The sequence below is a fragment of the Grammomys surdaster genome, unplaced genomic scaffold (assembly GCF_004785775.1).
Source record: "Grammomys surdaster isolate TR1022 unplaced genomic scaffold, NIH_TR_1.0 125408, whole genome shotgun sequence".
NCBI lineage: Eukaryota > Metazoa > Chordata > Mammalia > Rodentia > Muridae > Grammomys > Grammomys surdaster.
In genome coordinates, this window is record NW_021620278.1 from 914194 (window position 1) to 929915 (window position 15722).

At 48.8% G+C, this 15722-nt stretch overlaps 1 protein-coding gene across 2 annotated transcripts in view; it reads right to left on the bottom strand.

The window, feature by feature from the left end:
- Positions 1 to 929: 929 nt before the first annotated feature.
- Positions 930 to 15722, bottom strand: part of Tnfrsf1b (TNF receptor superfamily member 1B) — a 31679-nt gene continuing 16886 nt past the window's right edge. The window contains exons 3-10 of one of the 2 annotated variants that reach the window (XM_028785996.1): positions 14878 to 15006; positions 13469 to 13621; positions 12933 to 13026; positions 12407 to 12639; positions 11679 to 11756; positions 11127 to 11161; positions 7125 to 7332; positions 930 to 3490 (exon numbers count right to left, since the gene is read on the bottom strand). In XM_028785996.1, the coding sequence (XP_028641829.1) occupies positions 3177 to 3490; positions 7125 to 7332; positions 11127 to 11161; positions 11679 to 11756; positions 12407 to 12639; positions 12933 to 13026; positions 13469 to 13621; positions 14878 to 15006 (1244 nt within the window). In that variant the 3' untranslated portion in view covers positions 930 to 3176. The remainder of the gene's footprint in view (positions 3491 to 7124; positions 7333 to 11126; positions 11162 to 11678; positions 11757 to 12406; positions 12640 to 12932; positions 13027 to 13468; positions 13622 to 14877; positions 15007 to 15722) is intronic. The other variant, XM_028785997.1, reaches the window with a different exon arrangement.

A 15722-nucleotide genomic window follows, 5' to 3' on the forward strand; every position in this document is an offset into this window, starting at 1 on the left:
AACAGAGTCATGGTCAAGTTGTCTGCTCGGTAACAATGTTAATAAATCACAGGTTAAGAGTTAAGTTTGGGCCTGGGCATGTACTTAGTTGACTGTGTCTGCCTGGCATGCAAAAGGCCCCTGGATTCAATTCCCAGCACCACATAAATCACAAGTATGAATACACTTGTCATCCCAATACTTGGGAAGAAGAGGCAAGAGGATACAAAAGTCAAGGTCATCCTTAGACAAGGTTGAAGTCAGTCTGGAATATATGAGACTTACATAAAAAATAACACTAAGGGCTGGAGAGGTGGCTCAGTGGTTAAGAGCACTGGTTGCTCTTCCAGAGGTCCTAAGTTCAATTCCCAGCAATCACATGGTGGCTCACAACCATCTGTAATGGGGATCTGATGCCCTCTTCTGGTGTGTCTGAAGATAGTGACAGTGTACTCACATACATGAAATAAATAAATATATCTTTAAAAAAAAGATTAAATAAATAAAATGTTAAAATATTAAATAAATTAAATAAATTAAATGCCAAAAGAGTTCTGCCATGGTTGCACATGCCTATAATTCAGCACTCTGGATACTGAGGCAGGAGAATGTCCAAGTTCAAGGTGCCTGGAGAATGCAGCCAGATTGAGTGTATAGCAAATCCCCATCTATAAACAAACAGATAAACAAAAATAATGATAAAAATAAAATCAATTTATTTAAAAATTGTATTACATTTATCGTATGTGAATGTGTGTGTGTGCAAGAATGTGCAGGTGCACATGTGCAGAAGCATGTATGGGGTGGTGGTCAGAGGACAACTTGCAGGAGTCAGCTCTCTTCTTCTACGGTAGGTCCAACTCAGGCCATCAGGTTTGTCAGCAAACTGCCTTACCCACTGAGCCATCTTGCCAGTCCAAAACTAACTTATTAAGAAAAGGAAGGGGGAGCCTTTGGAGAGATGTCTTTTGTTTGTTTTTTGTTTGTTTTTTTTTTTTGTGGAGAGATGTCTTAATGGATAAAACTCTGGGTACACAAATGTGAGGATCAGAAATCTCTAGTATCCATGTAAATTCGGGGTACATATGGGAGCCTGCCTGTAATTCGAGCACTCCAGAGGCAGACAGGGGATCCCTAAAGCAAGCTAGACTAGCAAATATGCAAGCTCTGGGTAGAGATAAGAGTCTGCCTCCATACATTAGATGAAGAGTGATCAAAAACACTCAGAGCCAACCTCTGGTCTCCACACACAGGCACACACATACATGCAAACATGCATACGCATACACACCATACACACAGAGGCACACAGATAATATGCAAAAATGCATAGACCCTCACACACACCCCAACACACACAGACACATACAAATTGAAGGAGGGAGATTCTGGACTGTTCATCTTTTAGGAATGTGTCAGCAATCAAACTGTTCCCTGACCCTGTCCTCTGCTCACAGAGCCCTGAACTGGTCTAAGCTGGTACAGTCATTGTTCAGACCGGTGGTGTGGGCTTCCTAGATGACAGAATTCTTCTCCTTCCCACGACACAATGAGGAGGCCAGACTCAGAGCAGGAGATAGGGGCACACCTGGCGTCTACATGCCTGGGTGTTTCCTCGACATCTACAGGCTACAAGTGAGAGACAGCCAGGTTCTCTGCAAAAGTGGCTGTAAAGGTGGGATGGGGTGGCTCCAGAGCTTTTCACTACATATACCTTGTGGATCCAACTAACCATCTCTTCCTCACACAGAAGAGGTCAGCCCACAGGACCACAGAAAAATCCCAAACCAGTCTCCAGACCCAGCCAGGGCTCAGTGTGCAAAACAACAACAACAACAACAACAACAAAAAGCATTTATAAGCAGGAATTCTGTCCAGCATACAGTGCAAAGGATCCTTGCTACACTCTGTAGTAAGGATCCACACAAGCACAGGAGCTGAGGCCACACCCAGAAACAGTCCTTTCCAACTCATTCTTTTGTTGCCTAGGAGGCCCGAGGTCATCCCAGGACTGGCCACCAGGGGGCAGACGTGTTCCTTCACCTCTCCAGTCTACTGCTGCAGAGACCTAACAAGTCTGTCCCAAGTGTCCAATATCTTGATTCCAGAGTGCTGAGCTTTTTAAATCTTCATGGTGACAACTGGTCTCCTCTACCAAGTTCATATCCAGTGGAATCTGTGAACATGACATCCAAGCACCTGAGACTGAACTTGTCTCTTAAGGAGTCTCCTGAACCCTTTCCTTCCAGGCATGCTAGGGAAGCAGGTTGGTTAGAAAATGGGCATGAATCCTTTGGCAAAATAGCTGGCTTCAGCTGTTTCCGGGTGGGCCCTTCAACCGATGCCATCAGCTGTTCTAACTCACAGTGCATAACCCGGACATGCACTTGGGGTCACAGCGAGTACAGTACCAAGCAGTTGGGGAGTTAGAGGGAGTGCTCCAGGCTGAGGTAGGAAGAGATGGGTGGCTGCAGGGGCCTGGGAACTCTACAGTCCCTGAGATTGAAGGTGTGGCCTTGGAAGGGCTCATTAGAAGGCCAGGAGGAGGAGCTCCAGCCCTCTGTATGCCCACAGGAGTAAAAGTCAAAGGCAGAGGATGCAAACCACACGGGGGCAGGCTGTGCTGTCTGCTGTTTTGTATGTGTAGCTGAGGATCAAACTCAGGGCATGCTAAAAGCACACAGGATCACTGAGCTACAGCCCCAACACCCTATAACAGATCAATCCTGCCTGCTGGGGCCTCTGATTCTTGCATCAAAAGGACTGCAGTGGGTTTGGAGAGAGTTCTTCCTAAGAGTGTAGCACTCATCCAAAGGGTGTCCATGGCCACACTTCCTCCTACCTGCTGAGACCGCCCTGCAGTGTCAGCATTCAGGCTGAAGAACTGTGCTATCTTTCTCCAAGCATATGGAAGAGGATGTTAACTCTTTAGGAGGGAAAGATTCTGGGGCCCCTCAGAAGCAAGAATCAGGCTAGAGCCCAGGAGATCCAGAGGGTCACAGAAGAGCAAGGACTTCCTGGGACTGCCCCATAAAACACCATGGCAATTTTTGAGGACTCTAGCTGCCTCAGCCCTCACTTGACCTGCAACTGGGACTGTGGTGACCACTAAGGGAAATGAGCCCAGCAAAAGTCATGAAGTCTCATGGGTTCAGGGTTGAGGAGGTCCCTTTGCAGGGTGTTACCCCTGTCAGGGGTCAGGCCACTTTGACTGCAATATGATCATACCAGCCTGGTTGGCCGGGCTTCATGCCTACATCGGGCACACCAAGGGGCAAGGGCTTCTCATGGCTCTGCAGTGTCTCTGTGGCCTCCCACTGGGACTGAGAAGGACACTCCTCCTGGGAGAAGGGGACCTGCTCGTCCTTTGGGGATCCTGATGGGTTGGCATCTGGGTCTCCCACCATGGTGCTGGCTTGGGAAGAGCATCGAGAACTGTGGTCAGAGCTACTACAGACGTTCACGATGCAGGTGACGTTGACATGGGTCCCGTGGCTGCCATGGGAAGAATCTGTGAAGCACAAGATGGAAGGGTGAGTCTGAGGATCTTGGAGTCAGGGTGTCTTTGCAGCTTGCTTCTTGTCCCAGGGCCAGGCTAGGATTGTGGGAAAGAGCAACAGGCCAAGGGTCAAAAGGCTAAAGATCCTGGCTCACCTCGACTATGGCAGCAGATGCATCACCCTTATGTACCTTAGTTTGCTCACTTCCCAGCTGCCTGGCCCACTCTCCCTACTGCTGTCCGGAGACAAAAGTACTTCAAGAAGAACAAACCCTTGGGCTGAAGATCTGGCTCAGTTAGTAAGGAGTTTGTCTTGCAAGCTTAAGGACCTAAATTCAATTCCCTGAGATCCCACATAAAGAGGCTGGGCATAGTGGCACACACTTGTGACCTCAGTCTTTGGGAGGCAGAGAAAGGGAGATTTCAGGGTTTTCAGGCCAACCAACCAAATCTAACTGGTGGACTCCAAGCCAAAGAGAAACTGTCTTAAAGGAGGTAGATGGGGTTCCTAAGGATGTCACCTGAGGTGGTCCTCTGCCTTCCACAGACACATGGACTCATTAGCATATCTGTACTGTATGTGTGTGGGGGGGGAGAAAGGGAGAGAGAGAAGGGCGGGCGAGAGGGAGGGAGGGAGGGAGAGAGAGAGAAAGAGAAAGAGACAGAACAATGTGCTGGAACAGAGAACCTAGGATGTGAGCAGGAAGCAGTTACAGAAGATTGTCCATGGCCAGGTCTGTAAAGAATGTTCCCCATGACCACTGAAAGACCAAGTGCTAAATGGAACAAAACTCACATTTTGATTTTGGTCATGATAGCATTTTAAGTGGATTGACTGACAACACTTAAAATTTAGGGGTTGGCATTTTAAAGCTCATCTACCGTATACAAGGAGTTTGATCCCTACCACAGGATATAGAGAAGCAGACACCACGGACAAAACAGGTATCAGGGACAGTCCATCCATCATCCAGCCTGGCCTCTGTGGGCTTCTAAGTTTCCTAAGTTGGTGAGCAGTGAACGCCAGACTAGCAGAGGGTAGGTAGACATACATTATTCCCAAATGTCAGCTGCAGTGCAATTGCTCTTGCTACTGCAGGTAGATCTGTAGAACCTGCCGGGGCTCATATCGGTAGCTGCTGTCTAGTCATCCTGGCTCCTGCCTCTTGGAAACTGGGACTCAAGGGGAGCTTGGGTTAGGACAGAGCCAACCAGTCCATTCAGAATAGCCTTGAATATATCAGTCAGAAGGAGATCTGGAATCAAGGGACCACAAAGAAACCTCTATCCTAGGCCTCAACAGCACCCAAACGTCATTTGAAGTTACCATGACCTTTGCATGTCATGAACAAGACATTATGGGGGTGAGTGGGGCGCAGTTCTGGGGTTACAGGCTCCCACGGTAGAGGGAGGTGTTGATGGGAGAGGAGCAGAGATACAGAACACCTGGGAAAAGAAAGAAGAGGGGACAGAAGTCAGAGGAGAAAGGGAATAGACATTCTCAGGGACCAAGGAAGAAGCCACAGTGGAATATCATGGAAAGAGGGAAGTCATGAAAGACGAACTCATGTTTCTATTTGAGCACACATATTCACTCAACAAATGTTGAGAGCCATCTGTTCTGTTCCAGGCCGGGCTCAGGGACTCCTCAGATTGTATCGAGGAGCCCTGACAAGTCACCACATGCTGGTGAGACTGGGGCTCTGATGGCACAAGAAGCAGACACTGGGACTCCTGTGGGCAGGGAGACAGCAGGGGTGCTGCAGGCAGAGAAGCTTGCACAGGCACGAGCAAGCACAGGGCACGGCAGTCAGGGCCGCAACAGAACGTGGGTGTTGGAGGAGGCTGGGTGTGGGAGGCAGTGTGGTCTTGGCTGTCAATCCCTTGTCAGGTGTCAATGTGGGCACAAAGCCACAGTCTGTCACTGACAATGCTAAGGAGGCACGTGGCTCATCACCAGATGAGGAAATGGGATTTAGGAGCCTCCTTGGATTCTCATGGCCCCCAGGCCTTTGGGCTGCTCTGGGTGAATGACCAAGTTCAGGTTCATGTTTACTTCCTATTGCCCCACTAACTAGTGCTGCTGGGGGAGAGGGACAAAGGCCTGTACTCTTGACCTTTCCACTACAAACCAAGGGAAATCTCAAAGTTCTTGGGAAAGTGACAAGGGACTGACTCCATCGTAGGAACAAGAAATACCAACAGTGTTACAATTATAGGTTATATGTAGGGTAAGATGCAGACCGAGTAAATGCAACAGGTTCACACATCGTGCCTTTGACCCAAAGTGACCATCATCAGTGAGCTACAGTGAACAGAACCCCAGAAGAACGGGGCTGGAGAGGTGGCTCAGCAGCTAAGAGCACTTGTTGCTCTTTCAGAGGAGTTGGGTTTGATTCCTAACACCCACACGGCACTTCACAACCATCTGTACCTCCAGTTCCAGGAGATCTGACACCCTCTTCTGGCCTCTACAGACACAATGTACCCCCATGGTGCACAGGCTTGCATGCAGGTAAAATACCCATACACATAAAATATGTTTAAAGACCCCTGAAGGAAGTGTTTCATTCATCTTCCAGTTCCGGGGCTCTGAAGCTCACAGTGCAGAGCTGACTCCTGGAGCTTGGGTACACTAGCTATGTGCTGTTAACAAGGTGATTGATCTTTCTGGGCCTCAATTTCCTCATCTGGAAAATGGGGTGGTAATAGTAACTATCTCTTAGAGTTGCCACACAGGTTTGGTTCAGGTAAGGCACCCAGGACAATGACTGGTAGGTCACATTTCTCTAGGGAGCATTAGCTTATAAAACTGGACAGGCCAAGCAGGGCATGGTGGCACATGCCTTTAATCCAAGTACTCAGGAGGTAAAGGCAGATGGAGCTCTGAGTTCAAGGTCAGTCTAGTCTACAAAGCAAGTTCCAGGACAGCCTTAGGCTACACAGGGAAACCTTGTCTCAAATAAATGCAAACAATCAAAAAATCTAGCCAGACCAGTGCTAGGCCTAGGGATGTAAGCAGAATGTGGCTTTGGGGAATCATTCAGGCCACTGAAGGGCAGAAGACAGGTAATCCTGTGGAAAGGGGTCATGGCCTTGTGGATCTCTGAACAAAGGCCACAGGCCAGGGATGACAACATGGAAGGGTTCAGGATCACTCCTCACCTGATATGGGAGACTTGAAAAGACAAAGCGGGGAGTGTCTGCAGAAGAATGAGCTAGTGAGGTGACCAACATAGGTGGCGCTGAAGCTAGATGTCTGAAGTGGCTGGACTGTACCTGAGCTAGGACTAGGAAGTCAGCCAGGGGCAGCCAAGGGCGGCTCCACAGCTCCGGGACACCAAAAGAGATTAGGCAAGGGATACACGTGAACCTAACTCAAGGTTTTACAACTTGGTATTGGTGGGAACATGACACACATATTCTGTGGATGCTGTACTTAGCACTGTGAGCCTGGACCTTTTTCACAACTAGTGAAATGCAATAGGATCCTCTCCCAAGACACTGGGCAGTGGGTCAGAGTCACTCAGTTATCATGGCCACCAGGGGTTAAAAGCACTTTCCTCTTGGGTTATTTTCAACCAGTAGGTGGAGAACCAGCTATCTGCACAGAGCATGAGGGAGATGACTGCTTCCTGCCTTTCACCTGAACTCCTGGAGCCGGCACAGGCCTCCTGAGACCCTTGGGCCTCTGCTGTGACTCTTGCTTGGGGATGGCCCCCAGGGGGTGCCTTCCTGTCCCCAGCGCTGGCTGAGCTCTCCAGGGAGCTGCTGCTGGAACTGGGTGCTGTGGTCAACAGGTGCTGCTGCTCCAGGCCTATGGCATCCTGGGACTTCTCATCAGGCAGATGAGGCTGGGAGGAAAAGGGAGACTGTTAATCCATTGGCCAGTGTCTTTGCTCTCCTTGTCTCCCCTGTCACCCACACTCTACAGCTTACACATTTCTGCCCACGCTACACTTTTCCACACAAGGGACCAAAGGTTTTCAATCTCAGTCCACACAAGGAAGTGGAAAAAGTGACTTTCTGGAACACGGGGAGATGTGTCACCAGCCTGGCAGCTAAGAGATGAATTCTGAATCCAGACACCCGAGTATAAAGTTTATAACTCTACCACTCACTGGCTATGTGACCTTGAAAAGGTTACCCCTAACCTTTCTGGGCCTCCATGTTTCCTTGTATAAAGGAAGAATTATAGCTTATGTCCTTGGGTTGCTGTCAAAACTAAACAGCTAGGGATTTCAATAACGGTGGTACTGTGGGCCCCACACAGGACACTGTTTGTAAGAATTTGACAGGGGCTAGGTTTGATGGCATACACCTTTAATCTCAGCGATCGGGAGGCACCTTCAGGTAGTTCTCCATGAGTTCAAGGCCAACCTAGTCTGCAGAGAGAGTTCTAGAACATCCAAGGCTACACAGAGAAATGCTGTCTTGAAAATCAACAACAACAACAAAAAGAACTTGGCATAGGTACTCTGCACAAACTGGTACAGTCTGCCAGCCAGTAATGATACTCATGTTTTCAAATGGTCCAACTTTGATTTAAAAGACATTAACATTTCTCGTTTTAAAAGTAAATCTTACTTTTTTTTTTTTTTGGTTTTTCGAGACAGGGTTTCTCTGTGTTGCTCTGTCTGTCCTGGAACTCACTCTGTAGACCAGGCTGGCCTCGAACTCAGAAATCCGCCTGTCTCTGCCTCCCAAGTGCTGGGATTAAAGGCCTGCGCCACCACCGCCCAGCTAAATCTTACTTTTTATTTTTAATTGTGTGTATACATTTGTGTCTTAGTGTGGGTAGGTACACGAGTGTGCGGATGTCTTTGGAGGATGGAGAGGGGCATCAGATCCCCTGGAACTGATGGTTGCAAGGTGGTTGCCAGCCATCCGATGTGGGTGCTGAGAACTGAATTCATATTTTCTGCAAGAACAGAAGGGACTAAAGACTCTGCCCAGAGCTCAGAGGCTCAGTCCCTGGCATCTCATAAGCAGGGTGTGGTGATGTATGTCTGTAATCCCAGCACTGGGGAGGTTGAGTAATCCCAGCATTGGGAGGTTGAGGCAGGAGGATCAGAAATCTCAAGCCATTACCAGTTAGTGTTCAGGGCCAGTATAGGCTACGTGAGTCCTTGTCTAAAAAAAGCCAACATGCCCCAAGTCTAAAGAGCAAGTTTTAGTGTTCATAATTAAACAAGTTTGATGCACCTGAGGTGCCATCATTGTTTTGCAAAGGGTAGCCTTCCCGACCGTGGGTGGGTCTGAGTAGCTGTCCTAGAGGCCAGACTTGGTCCTCAAAGCTTAACACCTTAACTCTTCATTCCTTTCTGCTCAGTGAATCACCCCAGCTCATGGGACCTTTTCCTCAGGGCCACTCACAGGGTTCCTCAGATGCTCCTTCCCACGGTTCACCCAGAGGATGTTCTGTGGCTTCCCTGTGGCTTCTTATTCTATATGTGACATAAGTACCTAGTGCCAAATACTGTGCCTGCGTCACATCTGTCCCAGCTCTTCTAGACACTCAGTATAGCCTAGTGCCATGCTAGCTCTGCAGATGTGGAAACGAAATTTCTTTCCTGAGGTCATGGTTTGGATACAGTGCAGTGGAGCTGAGACTCACCATGCCTATTCCGGGTGTCTGGGGTTCATCTCTGGAGGCTTAAGACAAATTCCCTGTCCATAGCGACTTATGCTAAGGACATCTAAAAACACCATTCCAAGGCCATTGCGTGTTGACAGCAGCTGGAAAAGTGTGGCCACTTTAGCTCTCCCTGGCACAATACCTGGTATAGTCTAAGCCGAAACAATAGTTGGGTTATCCTTCCTGTGGTTGGTGCTCTCTAGAGAGTCACTGAAACCATCTCCTGGCCCCACCCACTGTTGCTATGGCTTCTTAAATACCCAGGTATGTCATGACATGAGGCCTTGAGGACTTGCTTCCTGCCCAGTCCACAGCTTCCGACTCTGGACTGAAAGGATCTTGTACCAGCTGTCCCCACGAGGCCACAAAAGTCCACAGAGGGTGAATTCAGAGCTCAGAATTACAGAGCTGGCTGATGGCCACAGTAAGCAAACCCAGTCTAGGGTGTGAGAGCATGCCCACTGCATCCTCCTGCCTCCCTTGGGGTCTTCCCAGCTAGGTGCCTCAGTCTGGAAGAGATGGAAAACATTCTGAATTCAGTCTGACCTTGGCCCCAGCCTTACCCTATAACTCTACAGAGGCACTCATAAATGTCACACCACACCAGCCCTAGAGAAAGAGCTCTTCTGGCTGGGCCTCCCCCTTTCTGCTTGTGGCTAGAGCCAGACAGAACACAATCTTCCCCTCCTCCCCAAAGGTCACAGCTAGATTCTTCTTCAAAGCCACAAACTGCAATGTTCAAGTACAGACACCATCATGGTCATGTGACTTTGGCTGGGACCCCACTGAGTGAGCACCAAAAACCTTAGCTTGCCTGATACTCTTCCGGTTCTGGGTCTGGCCCTGTTACTTGGAGCTGGGCCTGGCAGAGGCATGTCTGGCTTCTGTAAGCCTCTGAGCTAAGGGTATCTATATGTGCAGGCCCATGTGGGCATGCCTGAGAGTGGTATAGTAATTGTATGGTAGAAAGTGAGATAGAGTCCTAAGTTTGTGTTCTAGGCCACACCCACTGGCTGTGCCACTTCAGGACAATTACTTAAGAGTATCTGGGCTATGTATCCCAGACTCCAAAGTTGGGAGCAATAACCGCACAGTCTGTGTCACAGCCAGGCTGGAAGAGTCTGCAAACCCTCAGACAGTGCTAGCATGTCCTTCCTCAACCACTGTCAGTAACTGCTGGTGACTAAACATGAGGCATGTGCATGACTGGGGGAGGTGTGGATGAATTCACGTGCTATTTTTCCAACCCTACTTTCCCCAGCCCTCAGAGTGGGAGCTGAGTCACTGCTGCTCCTGCCTCACTGCCTCCTCACTCTAGCACAGGAGGACACCATCTACTGGGCTCCCGGGTAGGGCCCTGAGGCAGGCAGCTGACAGGGTACAGGGCTGGACAAAGGGTGGCATCTAGGTTCTCCAACTCCTGGTGACCAGTCTTGGCGAGCAGGCCCTGCTAGGATAGGCCAGCCTGAGACAGCTTTGGATGTGCCTCCCAAATCCATATGCTCAGAGGATTTGGCCACCAGGACACACACAAGCTTTTAAGAGTGACTGTAGCTGTTCAGCCTACGTTTCCTCATTTATACAATGAGGAGCCAAGGTCCCTTACTCATAGGACCAGTGAGAGCTGGACATAGCCCAGAGAAAGAGCCTGGCTATGCCTAACTAGTGGAGAGTTTGCCTGTTTCTTCCCAACTAGAATGTAGCTAAACATCAGCTAGCTCTGAGGGAGTACACACTCCTGATCCGCCAGTCTCTGCCTGTCCCCAACTATTGGGATTAAAGGTATGCACCCCTGTACTCATTCAATCCTGCTTGCATGATGTTACTTACGATGCCTTAGAAAAGAAACTGGAAGAGGAGGAGGAGGAACAGGGAGAAGAAGAAGGAGGAGGAATAGGAGGAGGAAGAAGAAGAGGATGAGGAGGAGGAAGAAGAAGAGGAGGAAGAGGAGGAGGAGGAAGAGGAAGAAGAGGAGGAGGAGGAAGAGGAGGAAGGCAGAGGGATGCTCACCACCTTGGCTTCTCTTTGTAGGCAGGAGGGGTTCTCTACAATGAAGAGAAAGGAACAAGTCAGAGGCAAGACTTCTTCAGAACATCTATCTTAATGGGCACAGCATGGCTAGGGTAGAGGCAGAAGATTGGACCCAGCTCAGGAAGTAGCTGGCCGGAGTAAGGTCCACAGATCAGTCCATCCTACTTTCAGCCACTCCCCCTTCCCCCAGCCATCCTCCAGTTCAGCCTGCGCTGTAGCCCCTCCTCAACCATACTCTACCCTCTGAGACCCAGGCCAGCTCACAGAATCCTAGAGACCACAGGCTTCCTGTATAAAAATCCTGAACTTCAGTCCCCTGGGATAGCCTTGACACTGCCTTCTGGTAGCCAGGTTAGAGTATGTACCTTCTGCACCAAGCTCTAAGCTCCTGGAGAACAAGAAGCTACAGTCTCCAGATCGACTAGAGTCTATTTTAGTGCAGAGCTCTGTACTAGGCCTGTTACCCAAGTCACCCAGAAAAGTGTTGGGGTGGGGTGCGGGGATGGAAACAGGAAGGAACCAGAACCTTACTTTTCCTCTGCACCAGAATGAAGCAGTTCACCAGTCCTAACATCAGCAGACTCAGAGCTGTCACTCCAACGATCAGACCTAGGAAGATGGCAGGGTACTCAGAAACAAAGGTACCAGGATAGCTGGTGCTGAGATCAAGTCCAGCCTTAGGTCCTCAAATTCAGGGTCAAACCAAAGATCGCATGTAGATACAGTGTAGAGCCTTGAGCTTGATGCCATCTTAACCCCAGAGGGAAGCCGGAGACACCAGCAGTCTTGTGAGCCAAATGGGTTCATCAAAACTAGCAACAGAACCTATGCTCATATTCATGCCACCCAAGGATTCCCTATAACAACATCACGTTGTTGGACCTAACTCCTCTATATTTGTATCTGCTCTGAAAGACAGAGACCAGGCTCCCAGTTCTGCCCAAAGGGAGCCTTCTAGAAGCAAGAGAGACAGAGAGGGGGTGGGGGGAGAAAACACATCCCTGTTTATATTTCAATTTATTTTTGTTGTGGATTTAACTCCAAGCTAGTCAAGCACTCTACCAATGGGCTACATCCTCAGCACTCATTAAAAGTACTATTTTGAGACAGGGTCTGACTTAGTTGCCCAGATTGACTTCAAACTCACTCTATAGCCCAAGTTGGCCTTGAACTTGCAATTCTCCTGTCTCGGCCTCCTCAGTAGTTCAGACTGTGCACTTCCAAACCTGCCTGGGTCACTCTTGAGACTGGGGACTTACCAATTGGAAGAGAGATGCCATCCTTGGTACTTTGTTCGATCACGGGGGTTGAACCCAAGGACACAAGGATACTTGAAGTTTGGCTGGACCTTGGCTCTTGATCCAGGGTCTGAGATCTTGTGGCCTCTGGCTGAGATATATAGCGTGTCCTTGAGGTGGTGCTTAGAGTTGGGGACTCAGGCGCACAGACTGCGTCTGAGCTTGCATTTCCAGGAAAAAGAAGGATGCTACAGCTGAGGAAGGAAGATTGTAATCAGGAGACTACAGAAGACAGTGAGCTCATTCCAGGGAGCCAGGCCTGAGGACTAGGATGCCAACAGCCAAGCAACGAGTATGAACCACCTTACCTACACCCCAACTTCCACCCCATGTCACTCTATCCAGTCTTGTCTCTGTGTCAGGCTCCTGATCATATCATCCATGATCTGTCCCAGAATCCATCCCCAGAGAAAAAGAGTAACAAGCTCTCCTATATCCTGGGACCCAGTCACCTGGGTCCTTTAGAAGCCAGGAAGTCAACACTCACATGCGGTGGGGGCTGCACACATCTGTGGATGATGTGGTGTCAGAGAATGTCCCTGGGGCACAGGGAGTACACTTCACATTTCCATTTGAGGCTCCTTGAAGAGAAAATCCAGAGCTTGTCGACAAAATGAACACTTCATGCAGCCAGGTGGGGGGGGGGTCCCTTAGCAGAGGGGCCACAAGGGAGGCCTGTTTATAATTCTCTTCCTTAAAACACACACACACACACACACACACACACACACACACACACACACAAAAACCACACACACGTCTATACACATGCACATGCAATACACACACACACATATGTACACTCATACTCATACATATACATGGACCTGCTCTCCAGGGCTACCTTCCTGTCCTACCTGATTTCCTACCAGCTTAGGACTTGGTGTAACCAGGGGTGTCAAGAGACATGTAATGCACGTGGCAGCCACTGGAGAGTTTCGAGGTAAGGCTTAGAGGTAGGCGCCTGTGACATCTCAGGGATGTTCACATCCTTTCCTCGGGGAGAGGAAGAGGGGTCCTTACTTGAGCTGACCACTCCGAAGCCAGGGGGACACTTGTTCAGCTTCATGCACTGTCGACAGCTGCCAGAATGGGTTTTCAAGGCACAGTAACTGTCAGCTTTGCAAGCACACACTCGGTTCTGTTGTTTAGTGCAGGCATGGATCTCCACTTGGTCTAGAGGAGGGAAGGACAGCCAGGGTTATCTCTACCTCCACTCACCTGTTCTGCCCTTCCTGCCAGAGCTGGTAGGTCCCTCAAGACAGGCCCAGAGCCACCTTGCCTCTTGGGCTGTTGTTGTCTGTACTCTGGACTCCACCACAGAGTGAATATACACATCTGTTCTCCTAGGATCTACATCCTCACCTCCCCACCACCCACCTCAGAGTCCAAATGAAGATTTGCTGGGATCTAGAAGGAAAATGGTATCTGGAAGTGGCCAGACAAGGTGTCACACATCTGTAGTCTCAACACTGGGAAAACTAAGGCAGAAGGATGATTGTAAGTTTAAAGTTAGCCTGGGCCTTATAGAAAGTTCTAGGCCAACCTGGTCAACTTAGCAAAAAAAAACCCCAACTCAAATAAATAAACAAAACAGCCAAGCAGTGGTGGCACACATCTCTAATCCCAGCAATCAGGAGGCAGAGACAGCTGGAGCTTTATGAGTTTGAGGCCAGCCTGGTCTACAGAGCTAGTTCAGTTTCAGGACAGCCAAGACTACACACACACACACACACACACACACACACACACACACACACACAACCCTGTATTATAAAAACAAACAAACAAATAAACAAATGCAACAACAACAAAAAACAAACAAGCAAACAAAACCTGAATTGAAAACTATGTCTGGGAGTGCAGGCCTGTAATCCTAGCTACTCAGGAAGCTGAGGTAGGCAGTTCATGAGTTCAAAGCCATTCTGAGCTATCTAGCAAGATCCTGACTCAAAGGCAAAATAGATCCTGACTACATGCCAGGAAAAATACCTATACACATACAACAAAAATAAATAAATTTCCTTGGCCAGTGGTAGTATATGCCTTTAGTCCTAGCATTTGGGAGGCAGAGTCAGACAGATCTCTGAGTTCAAGGCCAGCCTGGTCTACAAAATGAGTTCTAGGACAGCCAAGGCTACACACAGAAATGCTGTCTTGAAAAATCAAAATAAGTAAGTAAATAAATAATAAATCTTTAATTTCTTAAAAAGGTCTAGGGATTGATGTAGCTCTGTTAAAAATGTTTGCATCAGCTGCATGAAGTCCCAGGATCCAACCACATAAATACATACAAGTGGTAAAGAGCAGTCTCCTGCCACTCACGCCCTGGAAGATGAAAATGACTGGTCCAGGGTAACCCCACCCATCTTACTTGCTGGAGGGCTAGTGACCAGGGAAGATGTTGGGACCACACCACTCAGGACACTCACCAGCACTACAGGAAGAACTGCAGCTCAGGCATGTGCGAAACTGGTTCCAGACCTGGGTGTACATGCTTGCCTCGCAGTCTGCACACACGGTGTCTGAGGTCTTGTTGCAGAAGTGTTTTGCATACTGGCCTGAGGAAGAGAGGACCAGAGGTCTCAGTAGAAGACCTTTGCTAGGAAGCCCCTGGGATCAAGCATGTGTAATGGCCCTAGCCATCGCTCTACCTCTGAACATATCTTCCCTCTGCTCTCTCCAGATAGTTGAAACACCACCACTTGAAAAACCTATTATCAGTCAAGAACACTTTAGGGAGAATTGGCTTGCCAGCTCCTGTCTTCTTGATAATTGGTTAAAATCCTCTATCCCCGTTTATGAAATAGTAATGGCTATAATGGTGTCACATATGGTAGCCTGTCAGGACCAAGGGCATGGGTTTCCTAAGAGCCTGGAAGATGGAAGAGTAACAGGGCAAACCTTTAAGGTGTTTGTTTTCTCTTCTGAACCCAGCTCCTCTTCCCTCTTCCTGCTATTCTAACTTGTAACTTGTAACTTCCTAAACATACAACCTTTCTATTGACTGTGCTAGTCAATAGAAAAGCCACTGTCCTCTGGGGTCTCTCAGTGACTGTGGAGGATGACATGTACATATGCTCCTGTGTTCCTGCCCACTGGGTCTTAAGCACATGACTCAAAGTCTCCAGTAAATAAATCTGTGTTCTTCATGGTGATCTTGCTCATCTCGCTCAACCAAATGTATATCATTATGATGATGATGGTGGTGGTGGTGGCGGTAGGGTGTGTGTGTGTGTGTGTGTGTGTGTGTGTGTGTGTGTGTGTGTGTGTGTGT